The 20,932-nt window shown below is 43.3% G+C and overlaps 1 protein-coding gene across 1 annotated transcript in view; it reads left to right on the top strand.

Annotated features, from left to right (window-relative positions):
* LOC311111630 (T-cell immunomodulatory protein-like) overlaps window positions 1–20,932 on the top strand; it is a 105,240-nt gene that overhangs the window by 26,292 nt on the left and 58,016 nt on the right. Inside the window, exons 8-10 of the mRNA XM_084154402.1 lie at window positions 3,412–3,493; window positions 7,483–7,577; window positions 18,002–18,174. Of these exons, the coding sequence (XP_084010528.1) occupies window positions 3,412–3,493; window positions 7,483–7,577; window positions 18,002–18,174 (350 nt within the window). The remainder of the gene's footprint in view (window positions 1–3,411; window positions 3,494–7,482; window positions 7,578–18,001; window positions 18,175–20,932) is intronic.

The following is a 20,932-nucleotide window of genomic DNA, read 5'->3' as shown; positions in this document are numbered from 1 at the left end:
CAGCTTAGCCACGCTGCGGAGCGGTGCGCCTGCCATGCCATGGCTGCTCTGTAGGTGGGTACTGACTGACGGAGAGAGAGAGTCGTGAAGGATGGGCAGGTTTTGAATCGGACACTTTGACAAAGCCGGCGGGAGACGCTCACATGCTCGCTCAGTCTGAAAAGCTGCTTACTTTTTGTCTGACTGCCAGGTAATATATAAGCACAAGCAGAAAGGAAGAATAGTGAATGAACGGGATGTTTTTTTCTGTCTTCTCGCTGAAACTATTCTCAGATGCCATAAATCACTAATGGATCGCTCGGCAGGCCTCCACTTTCCTACCGGGCCAGGCCACATCTGCTGCTCCAGAAGGGAGAAGGAGATAAGGAGAGGGGAAGAGTTTTACAGCCCCCAATATCTGCCCTATCTCCCCTATTTCTGTGCCAAAAACACAATTTATTATGCCACATCATGTAGAGTCACGGAGCAGGGAGGGAAGTCCCGCTGCATTCACATTATGGTTTCAAAACTAAAGCAACTCCTGTTTTAGAAAAGTATTTGAAGTTATCTTTTTGAGACCTCACGTTCTAAGGTAACGGGGCAAATGTGGTATTGTTTGGGTTGCAAGAAGCTGGCAGAACCTACAACTGAACCATGTGTATCCCAGCCTGCTAGTGTGTTTCTATATGTAGCTAGCTGCATGGTTATTGGGTGCAGCATGTTCCCTCTGGCTGGAGTGTAAAGGCCAGAGGGTCTTCTACGTGGTAACAGGAGAGTGTTCCTGCTGTCTGGGGCCTTGCGTCAGGGTCCACTGAGAGCTCTGTGTTAATGAATGTCACTGTGGGTCACTGGACACCAGTCCCCCAAGAGCCCAGAGTTTAGTAAGAACACACAAACGCACTGACACTCCTGACATATTTATATACGGTAAATAGAAAAACCATTTGTATAAAGAGACTATTCCAGCTTGAATCTCAAAGCACAGCCATCAAGATTTATATTATAGTGTATCACATATAGTCACCTCCAAAATTAGTGGCACCCTTGATAAAGATGAGAAAAAAAGACTATATATAAAATAATATTACAAACACTGATCTCAGTCTCTGGACCCCATTGAAAACATGTGCTTTGAATTGAAGAGTGCAGTCAGCCCACAGACCGAAGGATATCAATGATCTGGAAATATTCTGTATGGAGCAATGGTCTAAGATCTCTCCTAATGTGTTCTCCAATCTCATAAAACTTTTTTTGAAAGGCTCAGTGCCATTATCATTGCAAGGGGAGGGTGCACATTTTTGCATACTGTATAGCGCCATATTTGAATTATACAGTCATTTTTGCTCTTCCTGTGTAATCTCTCGCAGACTATTTATTATATTTTGGTGCCTGCTGTGCTAACAACTGATGTTGGCAGTGAGAGTGGCAACTGGATGTTGTTTTGTTAGGATTGTAGGCTGCAGTTTGGCCGTTGTGGGTCTGCATGTGTGTGAGCGTATGTTTTTCTCTCTTGGTATTCAAGACCAAAGCACTGTCTGTTCCTTTGGCTGACTCTTAGCATGACTGCTAACTGCATGGAGCTGCTCTAGTTCAGCACACCACTGAGCTGAAGTCAATTCAAACGTCAGGCTGATCATGCCTGCTCCTTCCCTGTTGTTGCCCTCGCTGCAATTTTCTACTGTTCCACTGTCACCCCCTGTGTCCCCTGTCACCCCCTGTGTCCCCTGTCACCCCCTGTGTCCCCTGTCACCCACTTTACCTGCCCACACAATTAAAGTACCATGCTATTTGTCCTTTCACTCTGTCCATCGTTCAGTTTTGAAATACTCTGGCAACTTGTGTTTATGTACAGTACCAGTCAAAAGTTTGGACACACCAACTCATTCAAGTGTTTTTCTTTATTTGTACTATTTTCTACATTGTAGAATAATAGTGAAGACATTGAAACTATGAAATAACACAAATGGAATCATGTAAACAAATCAAAATCTATTTTATATTTGAGATTCTTCAAAGTAGCCACCCTTTGCACACTCTTGGCATTCTTTCAACCAGCTTCATGAGGGAGTCACCTGGAATGCATTTCAATTAACAGGTGTGCCTTGTTAATTTGTGGAATGTCTTTTCTTAGTGCGTTTGAGCCAATCAGTTGTGTTGTGACAAGGTAGGGGGGGTATACAGAAGATAGCCCTATTTGGTAAAATACCAAGTCCATATTATGGCAAGAACAGCTCAAATAAGCAAAGAGAAACGACAGTCCATCATTACTTTAAGACATGAAGGTCAGTCAATATGGAAAATGTCAAGAACTTTGAAAGTTTCTTCAAGTGCAGTCTCAAAAACCATCAAGCGCTATGATGAAACTGTCTCTCATGAGGACCGCCAAAGGAATGGAAGACCCAGAGTTACCTCTGCTGCAGAGGATAAGTTCATTAGAGTTACCAGCCTCAGAAATTGCAGCCCAAATAAATGCTTCACAGAGTTCAAGTAACAGACACATCTCAACATCAACTGTTCAGAGGAGACTGCGTGAATCAGGCCTTCATGGTCAAATTGTTGCAAAGAAACCACTACTAAAGGACACCAATAATAAGAAGAGACTTGCTTGGGCCAAGAAACACGAGCAATGGACATTAGACCGGTGGTAATCTGTCCTTTGGTCTGGAGTCCAAATTTGAGATTTGTGGTTCCAACCACCGTGTCTTTGTGAGACGCAGAGTAGGTGAACGGATGATCTCTGCATGTGTGGTTCCCACCGTGAAGCATGGAGTAGGAGGTGTGATGGTGTGGGGGTGCTTTGCTGGTGACACTGTCAGTGATTTATTTAGAATTCAAGGCACATTTAACCAGCATGGCTACAACAGCATTCTGCAGCGATACACCATCCCATCTGGTTTACGCTTAGTGGGACTATCATTTGTTTTTAAACAGGACAATTACCCAACACAACTCCAGGCTGTGTAAGGGCTATTTGACCAAGAAGGAGAGTGATGGAATGCTGCATAAGATGACCTGGCCTCCACAATCACCCGACGTCAACCCAATTGAGATGGTTTGGGATGAGTTGGACCGCAGAGGAAAAGCAGCCAACAATTGCTCAGCATATGTGGGAACTCCTTCAAGACTGTTGGAAAAGCATTCCAGGTGAAGCTGGTTGAGAGAATGCCAAAAGCGTGCAAAGCTGTCATCAAGGCAAAGGGTGGCTACTTTGAAGAATCTAATTTTGATTTGTTTAACACTTTCTTTGGTTACTACATGATTCCATATGTGTTATTTCATAATTTTGATGTCTTCACTATTATTCTACAATGTAGAAAATAGTAAAACATTAAGAAAAACCCTTGAATGAGTAGGTGTGTCCAAACTTTTGACTGGTACTGTATATCTCAAAGGAAAGGTCATTCTAAGTTTAATTTGAACTTTTTCTTTCAGGATGGGAACTTCACCAAAACCCAGCTCGGAAGTATACCAGAAAATGTCAAGAAAGTTGGCCAGTCTTCTTTTGTCGACTTTGGTGAGTTTTCTCATTCCGTGTTTTCTCATTCGGTCTTTTAAACTCCCAGTTCCATCAGTGCTCTTTCGCAGTATCAGGAATTGTTGGTGTCTGTCTTCAAAGGCCCCTAAACGTAACTGTCTGTGCTCTTTGGGGATGACATTTTCAAACAGCTCTGCTCTAATAGCATTTCCCAGACAGAGAGAGCACAGAGTTTCCCAACATCTTATCTGGTTAGAACGTCTCAGCTTTACTCGTTGTTCAGAAGTTTGTTGGCTTGGGAGCTGAAGTAAAATCTCAGTCCTAGTAAATTAGTTGTAATCTTAAAGTTGAAATAGGTCCAAAACAAAGTGGCTGGACAACATCTTCAGAATGGATTACTAGATCAACCACAGGGTTCTAATCTAATCCACTCTAAGTAAACTTGTTACATTTTTACTGGATGAAACACACAGACAAACAAATACATACATGCATACACATCATTGCTAAAATCAATATTTTAACGGTCAGGGGTGTCGTCAAATATTTAGAGTACACATTTGCTCATCCCATCCCAAAATGGAAATGATTCATGAGCCCAGGGAAATATCAAGGGAAATGACCTATGGGGTTTTCTGTGTGTATTTAATTCTTTATCTCAGACGTACTTGGCCTTTTTGTTCAAATCTCAAGCTTATCTGAGCAAACAATAACTTTTCACTTCTTCGTTAATCTTTTTGTAGTCGTCTTTTCAATTTGGAAATGTCACTTCAAGCTGTTACCGTAGTTTTAGGAAGATTCAATCCTCGAGGTCACACAGCTAAGAGGATGATGCTCAAAGACTTTCCTTAAAGATTCAGAGGGATAAATCTTGTCAATGCTTTTACAGTTTCAGGCTCTGGAGGTTAAGGGTCACCTGGAACCGGAGGAACGCGTCTTTGCTTTTGCCGCTGTTTTGTTTATGTGACGCTTCACTGTTTTGATCAGCTGTGCAGGTGATACTGTTTAAATGGAAAAGGGTGACTAATGAATCAAGACGGACTGACCATTCGTAGTATGAAACACAGTGAGTGTTGAATGTTGGCTCTCATACTGGTAGCTCCCAATTACTCCATGTTGCCCTCTCATTACCCCTCTATTAATAACTCAGAATTCATTATTTTCTTTTTCTGTCCTTGCTTGCACTTGAAAAGGCTCTCCCACACACATACACAATCGCATGCATATATTTGCTCGTCTCTGCCAATAAAGTAAAGAATCAGAGGTGAGGTTGCTGCTAACTGATTATTAGATCGATGGAGCACAATGTGGAGCTCTGGCCTGCTTTAGATGAGATTGTCTTTGACATGGCAGTACCTGTGGAGGGGATGGAAGATCCCTAACACAGTGCAGGGAGAACTATGCTCAATTGTAGCAGCATCTACTTGGTAGGCCTCTACCAGTCACCAAGGGCATCATGATGCTAACATGGCCCCTGTCACTGCATCAACCCAGGTAGGCAGGAACACCGGGCGCAAAAGCCAGCACACGTCTCTAACGCCTGCAACGAGTTTAAAGAGCTTAATTGCGCTGATCTTCAAAGCACGTTATCCTTGATTTCACTTCTGTTCCCCTGAGTCGACCGAGAGCTTTTGGTGCCAATTTGAATATCAGCACCTAATTAAAAAATATATATTGGATTCAGAGCACCTGTTCTGTGGAGATGGGGGGGATATGACCTCCGGGAGAGGAATGAAAGAGAAGGAGACTAGGTGCTTCAAAGACTCAATGTGCGAGAAATTAAAAGGAAATAAGAGCACAGAAAAGCTGGATGTGTGCAGATAGAACAGAGGGAGATGGAGCTGGGAGAGGGATGAATAAAGAGAGGGAGAAAGGAAAGCGAGGAGCGTGACGCGTCTGCCTGATTCGGAGTGGGAATTATTCTGATCACACTCCAAGCTTTCAATTTTCGCCTACACCTCAGTGATAGATCGCAGATACAGGAGTGACCTTCCTCCTAAACCGCTTCTCCAACACACACACCCTCTATTGCCTTACTCACTACATCATCAACAATTCATCCATAACATGAATCTAGAAGCTTTCAAATAGTGATAAAGGTAATATAATGTTGGGCTGTTTCCATTTTACATCCACATGCATACGCATTCATGGTGTGGTTTTTCAGTATTACCAACTATTGTAAGATTAGCCTTTCTTCCAAAGACTCATTATACAGGGGTGTCAAAAGCATTCCATGGAGGGCCTGCGGGTTTTTGTTTTTTCCTTTCAATTAAGACCTAGACAACCAGGTGAGGGGTGTTCCTTACTTATTAGTGACCTTAATTCATCAATCAAGTACAAGGTTTGAGTGAAAACCCGCAGACACTCAGCCCTCCGTGGAATGAGTTTGACCCGTGCGTTAGAATGACTGGATTAGAAGTAAACCGCAGTTTAACGGCTGCATCTGCTGGTGCAAAACTTCTGTCACAAGGCTCCTGTTTTATTATAGCCATGCCACCATAATCTTAATGCATGAACAACATACGCCAGACAAAACATTCCATCTGCCTTATCGTAGCTGTAATTGCATTTCTCAAAGCGACAGCGCCCAATGCATAATTCATTGATCGAGACCGCACAGTTAAGGACCACAGGAAGAGTTGACGGCTAATGCAGGAAGAGGAATTACATTGATGACATGATGATTTGTGCACTTATTTTCTCAGAGCTGAAGTAGCTCATGTACATTTACATTTTCGTCATTTAGCAGACGCTCTTATCCAGAGCGACTTACAGTTAGTGAGTGCATACATTTTCATACTGGCCCCCCCGTGGGAAACGAACCCACAACCCTGGCGTTGCAAGCGCCATGCTCTACCAACTGAGCTACAGGGGACTTCTAGCGTACATCTGAGGTGACATTTAAACCTGAACGCTACGCGTAGGATTTCCTCACCTCTATTAGTGTCTTAACAGTGACAGCTCTGTAGTAGAGCTATAGTGGTGCGTGTGCAGAGAGTATTCTCAGGTAATGCTTTTTGAATATGAATGGAGTATTTGTGATGCGTTATTTTGTGTGATATTTCTCAGATGTTCTCGTGCTACACTTCATCTTGTCTGCCTCTTTTGAGAGCAGCGTTGGAGAGGCAAAATAGTAACACATATTATTCTTAGCTTTTACATTGGTATCAGTGTCATGGTAAGGAAGTCTAAAATACTTAATGGTCGTCCTCAAGGATAACACCTCATACATAGTTTTCTTTTTAATCGTCACGCACGCACGCACGCACGCACACACCCACACAAATAAAATGGGTCCTAACTTTTCACATTGACACACACACAGACACACACAGAGAGAGAGCCTCCTTAGCCCCACCCAGTTCTGGTTGCATGGCAGGGTCCAGATCAGATTACAGACCGGGGGGTTGTAATGCGTCTGTCCGCAGGCTGGCTCCCTGGGCCAGGGTGATACAGGAGGTGTGGAGGAGTGGAGAGTGTGTAATCTCTGGAGTTTCTCTGCAGTTATTGGTCCGGTGTTGTATCCTATGAATGCCAATGGGGGTGTCACCCTGCATCATAGCTTCACCAGTCACTGCGGTTTCCCTCTGTCTCTCGCCGTCTCTCTTTCTTCTCTTCCTCTATCTCTCCATCCACCTCTCCCTCTCTCTGTGTCTTTTCCTTCTCCCGCTGTCTATCTGAATAGTAATGTGCTTCATCAGTGGGAGCCAGTGCCGTCCTACTGGTCTGACAGTAAACATCAGCGGATGATAACACAGAATAAAGACTGACAAGCTCGCTCCGATTGTGAAACTACTGTATTAGTCTCCATCATTCACCTTTTACCTCACTCACTCGCCACCTGTCATCTCTCTCTCTCTCTCTCTCCCCCTATCTGTCTCTCTCGCTCTTTCGTTCCTCGATGCTCTGATTAAATGTTTTTACTCTTCCCTCCGTTGTTCTGTCTCTGTGTTCATTTCAGTTTTCCCATCATCCTGCTTTTTGTTGCACCTTGTTTTATTCATGTCTTTCTCTTTTTCTTCCAGATGGAGATGGGTTCCAGGACCACCTTCTCCCAGTGTGTCTGGACGATGTATGCCAGAGGAGTGCCATCTACCTTTCTAAGCCCGGGGAACCTGAGGTACAGTACTCCTCCATTGAAACCTGACAGAGACCACAAAGCCTGCTCTATCCTTAAACTAAACTATACTAGCCCTGCCTTCGTCCTATACAAGCTGCCATTTTGAGTATCAGTTTTATTTTCAGACATGAGCCTCTTGGTCATGCTGTAAACACCAGGGGTCCTTTAGAAGAGAAGAGTGACACAGCCAATACCTGCACCACCACCTCTCCACCTCTGTCTGACTCCCGTCTATTAGTCTCAGAACCACTCTCCCCCCATAACTACTACCTCCCCAGGAGATGCATTGATTCCTCTAGCTTCCTCTAGCTAGCTACTTCTATCTTTACTCACTCTCTCCATCATCCTCTTCCCCCACTCGTTATATACTGTATATATCTCTCCCTCTTTCTCTCTCTCTCGGACTGAACCCAGTGGGGTGGGGAGCGCCACTGAGTTCCTGCTCATTTCTTCCCAGCTAGCCTGTGTAGCTCCCTCTGACCGCAGGCTACATGACATGATTGGATTAGAAGCTTGGTAGGAGGAGATGCTCTGTTCAATCAGTGTCTGGGATCTTTGTCTGTGTAGGTGCGTTTACCGGTATGTTCCTGCAGGTGTGTATGCTTCTGTACAGATGTGTCTGTGTGTGCAGGGACATGGCTCCCCTGCCTTCTCTCCCACACTGATTGAGGCCATTTGATCTCGCTTTGTGTTTTCTCTATCACGCTAATCTGCTGCTTATTGACAGCGTAAACATGTAGCTTCACACTCATTAGACTGTTTACAGAGGCTGTCCATTACATTCTCTCACACTGCATGTGTACACACCCTCTGAATATGAGCACAGCACACTGGGTCTCATTGAATTGCTGCATGAGAAATGATAGGCTATTTTCTCCTATAGGTGGAACTCCATACATCTACCTACCATATCCATCCAGACCTATACCAATCCAATCCACCCCAAATCTGTGAAGTATTAGTATCTCTCATGTGAGTGTAGGTTTGATTTCACCCTGCCCTCTGTGTCCGTGGTCGGGAGAGGAGTCAGTGTCCCCGCTCCGACAGGATCCAGACATGTTAATGGAGCCATTAACCGGCCATTCCTCCAGAGACGGGGATCCGTGGGCCGGGAGGTGGTCTAGGATTCGATTGTCCCTTAATCGCGTGCCGGGAGGAAAGCCCATCCATAAAACATGGCGAGGGGCATGGCGGATTGTCTGAGGAGGCATGAGTAAGCGCCTAGGGATGTGCAAGGAATTCCAACGCGGAGGGGGGAGGTGGGGGGAGGGAAGGTACATGGGTTGGCCCGTACAGCTCCACCTCCCCTCCCCCTCTCCCAGCCCAGAGCACCACACTGTTATTAATTTCGTTTTCATGTACTGCATAACCAACGCTTTGTCCCGAGGTTTGACAGTATCTGGAGCTGGTCGGATTCTATCTTTGTATTTATTTTTGGGAGGACGATAAATAACATTTATGTTCCTGCTGCCTGATTTGTTATTACTTTGCCTTCTCAGCATCCTGCCATGCTGCTAGCACCATTACAGCATGGGAACGCTGTCCTGAATAGAAGAGTTAGTCGAGCCGAGTGTGTGTGCTTGTGAATGTGTGTATGTACAGCGTTAGGTAGCCTACGTCTTCTTGATCCATTTGGATGGCCTGTCAGTCACCTGAAGACTCACGACGTGAGTGGGAACAAACAGTTGAGTTAAATCCCAGCCAAGCCCACATCACCTGATGCATAGGAGAGTGGAAGAGGACATGGCCATTATCTCCACGCCACCGCTTGAATCATATGTACACACTGCCAAGTTTCCACTGTGAAAGAGTCAGGCCATCAGTCTGAGACAGCCAGACACAGGGCACGGTAGCACCAGGTGCCATCCATAGATACCCTCTGTCTTTGTGACATGGTGAAACGTGGGTGTGCTCTGTCACCAGCTTTGTCACCAGCTCTGCCTCCCCTCTCTCTCTCTTTCTGTCTCAGGGACACCTGTTCAGTGTTTCTTTATTCATCACAGGACAATGAAATATGCTCTCTTTCTCTCTTTTCTTTGCTCTTGGCAAGTACGGTCTGCATGGCGCAGTGCTTTAGACACACACAGACTTGCATTTTTTTTTTATTATTCACATTTGTGTTAGAAAGCATTTTATTTTGGCCTCAATTGTTAAAAATGTGTAACATCTGACTTTTAAAAAAATCTCTGCATTTCTAAATCTATCAGGAGAGAAATGTGACATGCGATATACAGAAGTCCATCCTAGATTACATGCACTATCGTTCAAAAGTTTAGGGTCACTTAGAAATGTCCTTGTTTTCGAAAGAAAAGCAAAAATAACATCAAATAGATCAGAAATACAGTGTAGACATTGTTCATGTTGTAAATGGCTATTGTAGCTGGAAACGGCTGATTTTTAATGGAATATCTACATAGACGTACAGAGGCCCATTATCAGCAACCATCAGTCCTGTGTTCCAATGGCACGTTGTGTTTGCTAATCCAAGTTTATCATTTTAAAAGACTAATTGATCATTAGAAAACCCTTTTGCAATTATGTTAGCACAGCTGAAAAAGGTTGTGCTGATTAAAGAAGCAATAAAACTGGCTTTCTTGAGACTAGTTGAGTATCTGGAGCATCAGCAATTGTGGGTTCGATTACAGGCTCAAAATGGCCAGAAACAAATAATTTTCTTCTGAAACTCGTCAGTCTATTCTTGTTCTGAGAAATGAAGGCTATTCAATGCGAGAAATTGCCAAGAAACGGAAGATCTCATACAACGCTGTGTACTACTCCCTTCACAGAACAGCGCAAACTGGCTCTAACCAGAATAGAAAGAGGAGTGGGAGGCCCGGGTGCACAACTGAGCAAGAGGACAAACACATTAGTGTCTAGTTTGAGAAACAGACACCTCACAGGTCCTCAACTGGCAGCTTCATTAAATAGTACCCGCAAAACAAACTTTTAAAATGATAAACTTGGATTAGCAAACACAACGTGCCATTGGAACACAGGACTGATGGTTGCTGATAATGGGCCTCTGTACGCCTATGTAGATATTCCATAAAAAATCTGCCGTTTACAGTTACAATAGCCATTTACAACATTAACAATGTCTACACTGTATTTCTGATCAATTTGATGTTATTTTAATGGACAAAAAAATTAATAAATTGCTTTTCTTTCAAAAACAAAGACATTTCTAAGTGACCCCAAACTTTTGAACGGTAGTGTACATAATTTAAGTAAGGGATAAACGCTGACGTTCTGTACATTACCTTGGAATTAATGGACGACGCAGTGGGACGACGGGTTAGCGGAGTCCCTCCATGGAGTTCATTTTTCCAAGGTAATGTACAGAGCGGATGCGATTATCCCGCTTATACATTACCACAAATTCCAAAGAAAACAATACTAAAGCACACATTTACTGGTATTGAATAGAAATGACGTTGATACTTTTTTTATCATCCCACCAATTCTGGTTGCTAGTCCATTGCCAGAGACGTGACCCAGTCATTCGTTCTTTTTATTCGGTTGCCACGATGGCTGGCAATGTTCTTATCGCTTGCTTGCTAGCTAGCCATCTATAGCTAGCACAGTCACGTCAAACAGTGCAGCCAGAATAAGAGCAGAGTAGCTGCATTTGCATTTGTTTAAGCTGTTTTCTAGTGGCAGTTATTTGGATACATCCATAACAATGAGCTGATGATGCACAATTTTACCTGGCATAAAAAAGTTGCTCTCTTGTCAGGACATTGTTCATTACAGTAGAGGAGATCACATTGCAAATGAAACACTAGGCTAAAAGCTAGCTAAATTGTTTGTTGCTAGCAAATCTGCCAATATATCAACCGAATTCAACAATACCAGTTGCTGAAAACAGCTGGTCAAACAATACTGAACAAAAATATAAATGCAACAATTTCAAAGATTTTACTGAGTTACAGTTCATATAAGGAAATCAGTCAATTTAAATAAATAAATTAGGCCCTAATCTATGGATTTCACATTACTGGGCAGGGGTACAGCCATGGGTGGTCCCTTGGAGGGCATAGGCACACCCACTTGGCAGCCAGCCCCACCCACTGGGGAGCCAGTCTCAGCCAATCAGAAAGTTTTTCCCCACAAAGGGCTTTATTACAGACAGAAATACTGTTCAATGGGGATTATCATGGATTATCGTGGCAAAGGAGAAATGCTCACTAACAGGGATTTTTAAAAAATGTTGCACACATTTCTGGTATTTTTTATTTCAGCTCATGAAACATGGGACCAACACTTTACATGTTGCGTTTATATTTTTTTTCAGTGTAGACATGTGGGAGGATTTGACAGCATATTGCCACTTGCATGATGACTGCAGCATTGAGTACAATTATTAGGACATGTAAACACCTTAATCGGCGTTCCAGTGGTGTGTTTGATCTGCTCATGTGCTGTCACCAGCTGAGCGAACCTCCCTCTTTATCGCGAGTGAAGTGAGTTCGGAACAACTGAATGTATACGTTTTAGAAGTAGTTTCCACATTCAAACTTTATATGTCCGAACTCAAAAAGATATGCTTAACAAAAATAACTGTTACTGTGGTAGAGCGTTTATTTTGATTGTCGATTTACTGCGTTTATCAGAGTGACATCAAGTAGCCTGATTTCAGATGTGTCCATGTAAACAGGATTATTAGGGAAATGGTTCTCCTTGCAAAGCATGTAAACGTTTTAATCAAACTATTGCATTAATCTGATATTGCATGTAACCGTACTCATTGATGGACCGGACAAAAATGTAAAGCACTCACCACGTTAGGTCATCAGATGCTGCAAAAAATATGTCTCCAAAAACAAATGAATCCTAGTTAGCCAAGTTTTTCCTCGTTGGACCTGCGTTTAGAATGTATCCAATTTCAGTTTGTGTGGTTGTTGATTTGACTTTCTGTAACATTGTAGCAAGTACGGTCTGCATGGCACAGTGCTTTAGAACAGTAAAAAGGGCTTATTGTTAGAAGTACTTCAAAAGGTGCCCTATATATTTTCCAACTGTCCCATATATCTGGTTTTAATGCCAACTCTAAGATTCCCTTTTAGCCAATCAGAAAGGAGTATACAACAATACTGTGGTATAAATCAGAATAATAGGCTGCTCTCCATGGGAATTCAAAGAACAAAACAGCTGCTCGCTATATGCAGTCTTGTGAATGAACTGGAATGGCTTTGCAGAGATAATGTGATGAGCGATATCGTTTTTCACTGCGGATCATAAAGCAGGGAGTTCATTGGATGCATGTTTTTTTGATCATGTTGTCCCACGGCGACGCCTGTGTTCTCTATGGATATAATGACACCTCGTCTGCCGTTCCCCGCGGCTTCTGAAATTTTAATTTCTTGGCCTAATGAACCATCGCTCCCGCTGTGGCGAATCGATAGGAGTGGGAACCTGCTACTACTGTTGCTTTTTTCGCTTTAGTAAACAATGTGACGAGGAGAATGGTGTGTGTGTGCTGTGTTGGACGCTGAGATTTCTCTGGGATTGATAAAATGATATTTGTATGCCTGCTGCTTCCCTCTCACCATCAAATATATTGAATTACCTTGGAGGAGAAAACACCATATTTTTCTCGATTAATAAGATCATCGTGGCTTTTCGTCTGCACTGTCACCTCTTCCAGTGATATATGTATAATCCATTTACCTTTTGATCCAATTAATTTCAGAATTTAAGTGAGTTGCTTAGGGCACTCTATAAACATTTAAAAATTGGTCACCTCTCTGAATGATTACACACATATCAAGAAGTAGTGTTTAACAACTTCATTTAAATGATAACGTGGGATTTTATGTTAGGCTTCATGCTCACCTCATTATCAAAATGTGCTTGGCTTCTCTGCCTGACCTTCAAATGATCTCAAGGTTTTGTGACCTTATGAGTCTACTAATGCAGGCTTTCCTGACTGTACCACGCGTATTACCTGGGTAGTTGCCTCGTGCATGATCTCCTCTTCCACACACTGCACCTGCTGTAAAATAAATAATACTGATGCCGTCAACATGCGCTCAATGTGTTGCGTGTCCTATTTGACTTTGGAACGCTTACTTTACATCTGTTGTAAGGCGGTGTCTGTCTCTTGCTCCTCTTTGGGTGTTGGCCTAGATTGAGGATGGCTTTTGAGTCATTGTTGTGATGTATGTGATAGTCATTCACTTCCTGATATGGACAATATTTGCTGATTTAGACAGTTAGTAAATTCTAAACATCCCAAACTGCTGTTAATGCTGTATATGGGAAAAGTGTCTGTTTGTGGGGACATAACATTTTTTTTTTGCTTGAGTGACACAACAAAGGCAAGTACATTGTTGATGTGTTGCTCCTAATGACCAGGAAACATTATAATAATAATAATAATAATAATAATAGCAACAACAAAAAAACTAATTGGAAATTCCCTAACAGAGTCAGTTCATTACTGAGAGGCTGGTTGTCTAGGATGACACTACCTTTTCTGGTTCCTGCTTGATTAAGCTGAAAAGAGTGTGTGGATGGGTAGGTAGGTGGGTGGAGGCTCATGCTGATTAACCAAATCAGGAGCGGTGAGGATCGGGAGACGTGAGGGGAATACCTTATGTGTGTTTTTATAAGATCTGGTCTGATCAAGCCGGACCTAGATCTCTCCCCTCCAAACACCTGCAGCAAAAATTTACAATTCCTCTCATCTCCACCGTCACATCTCTCCTCCTCTCCTCTGCTCCTCTGTCAGTCACGGTACAGACGAGAGCATGTGATGTGCCTTTTTTAAATGTGCCTGATGCGAAGAAGTGGTCTTTACCTTGAAAACCAGAACATGTATTTTTATATCCATGTTTTAGCTTGTGGGTACCTGTCTGAGTACGAGAACATGAATCCCCCTCCAACTGAAAGATGATAGACGCACAGTGTACGACTAGGCTCCTCTGTGTGCCGATGTACAAACCTGAGACTGAAATGGAGGCTGACTGAAAGTGGAGGCCTGTAGACTGACTGGAGATGGAGCCATGATCCAGCAGGGTGATGAAGCATGATTGTCTCCATCCATCAGAGGAGGACTCCACTCAGCCACTGCTATCCCACTTCCCCTCCCTTCCCTCCAACATGCAGCTCTCTTCTAGGAGGGATCAGACCTACGACAGAGTAGCAGAGAGAGATCTCTGTAAAGACACTGGGACAATGGCCGCACTTCTCCTGTCAAATCCAGGACCACCAACCCCCCACCCCTCCCTGTTTCCCCCAGTCAGTCACGCCTCTATAGGCAGCTCTGGAACAGTTACAGCAGGCTTCAGCTCAGCAGACTGCCTTGCCACTGGGGGGCTCAGTCAGTCAGTCAGTCAGTCAGTCCTCCTGTTGGTATTCTGAACACATTCTCTCTCTCTCTCTCTCTCTCTCTCTCTCTCTCTCTCTCTCTCTCTCTCTCTCTCTCTCTCTCTCTCTCTCTCTCTCTCTCTCTCTCTCTCTCTCTCTCTCTCTCTCTCTCTCTCTCTCTCTGTCTCTCTCTCTCTCTCTCTCTCTCTCTTTCTCTCTCTCTCTCTCTCTCTCTCTCTCTCTCTCTCTTTCTCCTCTATCTCTCTCACTCTCTCTCCTCTGTCTCTCACACACTCTCCTCTATCTCTCTCTCTCTCTCTCTCTCCTCTGTCTCTCACACACTCTCTCTCTCTCTCTCTCTCTCTCTCTCTCTCTCTCTCTCTCTCTCTCTCTCTCTCTCTCTCTCTCTCTCTCTCTCGCAATCTAGTGGGATTGTTGTGCAGGAAAGTATGTTAGTCTGGTATGCTGGCTGCCAGCCTGGTAGGGATGGTTAGGGTTTGTTCAGCTCCTAGAGTCACCCACCGCCTCACAGTATGACTGACTGGCTGGCACCCAGGCTGTCTGGCAGCTCCTTACGGTTATTTATAAACTTTGTCTGGATGTCTTCCATTCAAAAAGTGTCTGAAATCCCTTTAGTCAAAGTACTCTTAGTATTCTCTCTCCAACTCTATCTCTCGCTCTCTCAATCGTTTGTTCTCTCTTTCTGTATTTCTTTCTCCATCACCCCCCTCCTAATTATATCCATTAATCAATGGGGATGATTTGCATGTACAGTAGAAAGCATTGAGGTCTAATAAACCAAGTAACGCTTCAGTCAGCACAATGCTGATGATAGACTTCTGCTCCCCTGTGTAGACCAGCTGTGAGTAGAGCTGATGGTGAAGCAGCACTCCTAGCCAAGATGCAGAGAAGGTCCTCTTTTTATTATCAGACTCAACTGTTGAGGATCCACTCACCAGTGACACAGCGTAATCCATTTTGTGGAACACTTGAGTGATACAAGGTCCGTGCACTGCTGTGTCCAAGGTGAGCTTCATCCCAAGTAGCCATTAGCATAGTTTCTGTTTGTTTTGTGCTAAGTGGCAGTTAAGCTCTAAAATGTGTTGTGTTTTCAGAGTACTTTTGGGAGACACTGTGGATGTGCGTGCGTGGGCTCAGCGGTTTCATTTAACGGTGTAGTGTTTGATACCGTACACAGTAATAATTAGTTTAAATACACCATTTAGGTTTCATACCCCCATTTCTATGTAACCTGGCCAAAACAAATCATTAGGACTTATTTACATGGCTTTTTCAGTCAGAACTACTACTGTATTTAGATAATCATAGCCAATCATTAAACCCTCATTAAAACTAGTCAGTATTCATCGCACAAGATTAATGATCATTAAACATCGTCATGACCCGTTAATCTCACTTAAAGGAAGTCATCATTTAAGCTCAGTCACCGTCTGTCATTCTTCCAAACACTCATAACCTTTCACATAATTTCAAGTTATCATTGTCAGCTGTCCCTGTGAAAGGGAGGAGACCAGTCAACCTCTGCAGCCAATGACGCATCACTCGATTAACTCCCCGCCCTGACCTGGTAAAGACATGGGTCTGAGCTCGGCTCAGCGGGATTTCAATCACCTGGGTAGGAATGTATGAAGGGCTTTCTGACCAAGAGCCCTAAGAGGGATACGCCATTTCACCCCCAGTACCCTGCACAAATTGTACATAGCTCATACACATACTCCCAATTTCTTTTACCCACACTGTCCAGACAAAAACACTTGCCTCTCCCACGCACCCTCTTCCCTAACACGGTCCCTCCTGGTGCAGCCATACATATCACTCAGTCTTCCCCTGCCCAATCATGTAGCGGCACCACATCACCAGGGTTATACATCAGAGCCTATGTGGTACTGATTCATCAAAGAAGCACCAGCTATACTGCGCTGAGGTCTATCCCCTGTAAATACTCACACAAGACTATACACTTTCCGCTGAGAGACTTTCTTATGGCCTCAACTCTCTCCTCTCTTGTCTTGCTGCTCTTTTCTCTGTCTGTAAATATGTTGACTATGTTTATGGATTCAGAGAGGGAGAACAGCCATATTAGCAGCCATTACCGCTACCCTCATGGCACTTCCTCTGGTGGATATAATGTGCAGAGATGCACCTGGCTTTTCCTGTTTAACATTCATGAATATGTAAACCCATAGCATCTGCATTCCCGCCTCCCCAGCGCTTCCAATAATAGGTGGGCCTTGTGGAGATGGGGGAAAAACAGAGAGGCATTCAGCTGCATAAAGAATAGCTCCTATCCCCACTGCCCTCTCTTTTTTAAAGCTCTTTGTGTAGTTCTTGTATTCACATCCGTCTATTCAGAAACGGTTACTAATGATGGTATCTGTGGATATCGTTCTGTGAGACTGGCCATTTTTAGCAGTGGATGCAACACTCTGTTAGGGAATCTTACTTGGATTTTATTCACTATTCGTTATGTGTTTAATTACTAATGAAATATGACATTTTTTTACATTTGAGTCATTTAGCAGACTCTCTTATCCTTAGCGTCTTACAGTAGTGAGTGCATACAGTTTCCTAAATATAATATAATGAATTTACCCACAGTAGTTATTAGTATGATTTTTGTACATTCATGTTCTATTATGATGAACATCAGTCACTGTCAGAGAGAAATAGGCCCCCAGGGTTTATTGACTACCCAGTTGAGCTGTCAAGGGTGGAATATGTAGAATATGTTTTTATTATGTGTTGATAGAGCTATGCAAGGGAGGGCTGGGTTTGAGTATCTCTATCAATATATGGTCTTTTTCACTGCAGTATTTATCATGGTACTGTATAATCAGGGGAGGTCAAGGGTAGGCCACACAGCCACAGTGGGTTTCACAATGTTAGATCTGATTTCTGCAGCTCTTTTCAAATACAAAATATGGTCTGATGGAAAATTACTGTTTTATTGCTGGGAACAGGAAGTAAGAAAAACACCCCAGCAGTTATTAATAGTCAATGTTGTTTCATTTTCTTTTGGCTCCCAGTCTTGTTTCGGTGTAGTATATCATCAATGAGCTGAACCAACCTCCTTGTTTTCTCTCCTGTTGCAGTGGCTGCCAGTCCTGACAGACTTCCAGAGGAAGGAGACTCTCTGGGGCTTCGTGCCCCCCCAGACCACCCCTCCTGCTGGGGAGCTCCACAACCCCATCACCCTGCACCTGGGAGACTACAACATGGATGGCTTCCCTGACGCCCTGGTCATCCTGCGCAACACCAGCGGGAGGTGAGTGGCACACTGACCCATATGAAGAATGTATTTGGGATTAGGGGAGAGGTCTCATGCTGGGTCAGATTAGGCTCTGTTAGATAAGATTACATTGGTAATCGCCACGACTTTCAATGATCTATTTTGTGTTCGCTGACCCGCAATGCTTTTTGGATTAGATTGGTTTGCATACAGTATGATTGTACATTGTAGGCCTATATTATGTGTCAATATTCATATAAAACATTCTAACCTTGAATGGATTTAGATTTAAATAGATTAGATGGATGAATTTTCAGTGATGAAGTGAAAGCCCCAAGTTAGCAGCAGTCTTTAAAACGCTCCTGACCCTGGGATGAGGTGGCACGGTCAGAGAGGACGGACAGCAGGAAGAGGATGTGTGGTTTATCAGCAGCCCATAGATTGAGATAAGATATCAGTCAGGACGGGGCCACAGCTAGGCCTATTCATGCTGATTGTTCTGTTCCATCTGTGTGACTTCATAATAGACAATGTTAAGATTGACATAGTTAAGAAGACGTGGAGCATTTCTGGGACATTTGTAACGCTTTATGTGCATACGCTTGTGCGTGAAGCATACACATACACACATACACATACACGTACATGTGAACCTTAATTTCTGGTGGAGGATCAGTCGAATCTCTCCGGCAGCTTAACTCTCTTTGGGTCACCCTCATCCTGGGAGGTCCATTCTAATCACACCAAGTCCATGTCTTTAAGCCATGGAACTTAATCACATATTAAGCTCTATACCAACCATCATACATGACCAATCCAGGGTGGTAGTTTCAAACCAGATCAGGAACATGGACAGAAGATGGCTGTGATGATAGACGATGGTGACGATTAATAATGATTATCTTGTCAATAATTACAAACCATGTTTGTGGTGTGTAGTATAAACATCATCAAAACAGATGGTCCGGTTTTATCCCAAGACCCGGTCATGGCCTGTATTGCGACATTGTGTAGATCTAGCCTACATTTTTATACATCTTGACGTTAGTTTGTAATTGTCTGCAGTTTCATGCCGCATTGGTGTTCATTGGTTGAGTGTACTCTGTGCTCGAACAGACTCTGCTTACCAAATGTTTGGCCAGTTTAATGTGCCTCCCACTCTCTCTCTCTCTCTCGCTCACTCTTTTTTTTTTCTCTTCCATTTTTTTTCTCCCATTCGCTTGTTATTTATAGCTGAGTTTTGGATGAATGTCCTGCCTGCCCACACACTTCCTATCTTTACAGAATAAATGTCTATTAGAATTTTAAGATGGGGATGGTTTATACACTGAGTCCAAAAAGCCTTTTGTTTCTGGGGAACCAATCAGTGTGTCGTGTTGGGAACTGGAAGTCAAAACAAACAAGCTCCTACAACGAGGAATAGGGTAAAATGTTTAGACGGTCTCGTCTCTGCAGAGAGGCTGTGATTAATACTAATAGCTGCTCGGGGGCTGGTTTGAGGCACCATGGCACACGGTGTTTAAGCACGGCAGTCTCCAGCCTATTTCCTGCCAAACAGATTGACATTTGACCTTTTCAAATAGTATAATCATGTTTTAATTTAATGAGCAACACTCTATGCCAGAGCCATCAGCCTCTGGCTTGTATTGACTCGTCTGAGGAGGTGTCAATGGGATAGAGGAGGTCGAAAAATATGCGTTTCAGGCCCTTATTCATTGTTGCTTCATTAGTTTAGCGGTAAAAATATACTGAGCAAAAATATGAACGCAACATGCAACAATTTCAACGATTTTACTGAGTTACAGTTCATATAAGGAAATCAGTCAATTGAAATAAATTCATTATGCCCTAATCTATGGATTTCACATGACTGGGAATACAGATATGCATCTGTTGGTCACAGATACCTTAAAAAAAAGGTAGGGGCATGGATCAGAAAACCAGTCAGTATCTAGTGTGACTACCATTTGCCTCATGCAGCGTGACACATCTCCTTTGCATAGAGTTGATCAGGCTGTTGATTGTGGTCTGTGGAATATTGTCCCACTCCTCTTCAATGTCTGTGCAAAGTTGGTGGATATTGGCGGAATTGGAACACGCTGTCGTTCACATCGATCCAGAGCAAATTTGTACAAAACATTTGAGAGAAATAAGCTTTTTGTGTATATGGAACATTTTGGGGATCTTTTATTTCAGCTTATGAAACATGGGACCAACACATTACATGTTGCTTTTATATTTTTGCTCAGTTTAACATGGTTTGTCATACTATCTGGACACAGTTTTTTTTATTCAGTAGTTGTTTGTGTCAGGTTCAATGGGAGTTGAGGGATATGGCAGATGAAATGGGTAGTTTGGGTACCTCCTCTTTGGGCTCTTCCACTGTGCCTGCAGTGGAGTGTGCTTCTCTGCATCATACAATATGCACTTGATTACTTCATCACTTTTCTCCCAGATGGAGGTTTCTGCTCTGCTGGCTGCAGACAGTCACTCACTCTCTCACCCTCTGTTTCCAAACACACACACTCACACAAACCCATTGTCTTATAGTCCCTCCTGCTGTGACTGTCTCCAGCATTCTCTCAATCCCACTCACTCCAAACCTATCAAATTGATTATCATGATGTTGTATCTTCGCTGATCTCATACACTGAGTGAACAAAACATTAGGAACACCTGCTCTTTCCATGAAATAGACCACATGTGTCAAACTCATTCCACGGAGGGCCGAGTATCTGCAAGTTTTCTTTCCACCCTTGTACTTGATTGATTCATTAAGATCACTAATTAGTAA

Source organism: Coregonus lavaretus (assembly GCF_964263955.1).
Source record: "Coregonus lavaretus genome assembly, chromosome: 37".
Taxonomy (NCBI): domain Eukaryota; kingdom Metazoa; phylum Chordata; class Actinopteri; order Salmoniformes; family Salmonidae; genus Coregonus; species Coregonus lavaretus.
The sequence above is the reverse complement of the archived record's forward strand: the minus strand, read 5'-3'. Positions and strand labels throughout refer to the sequence as shown.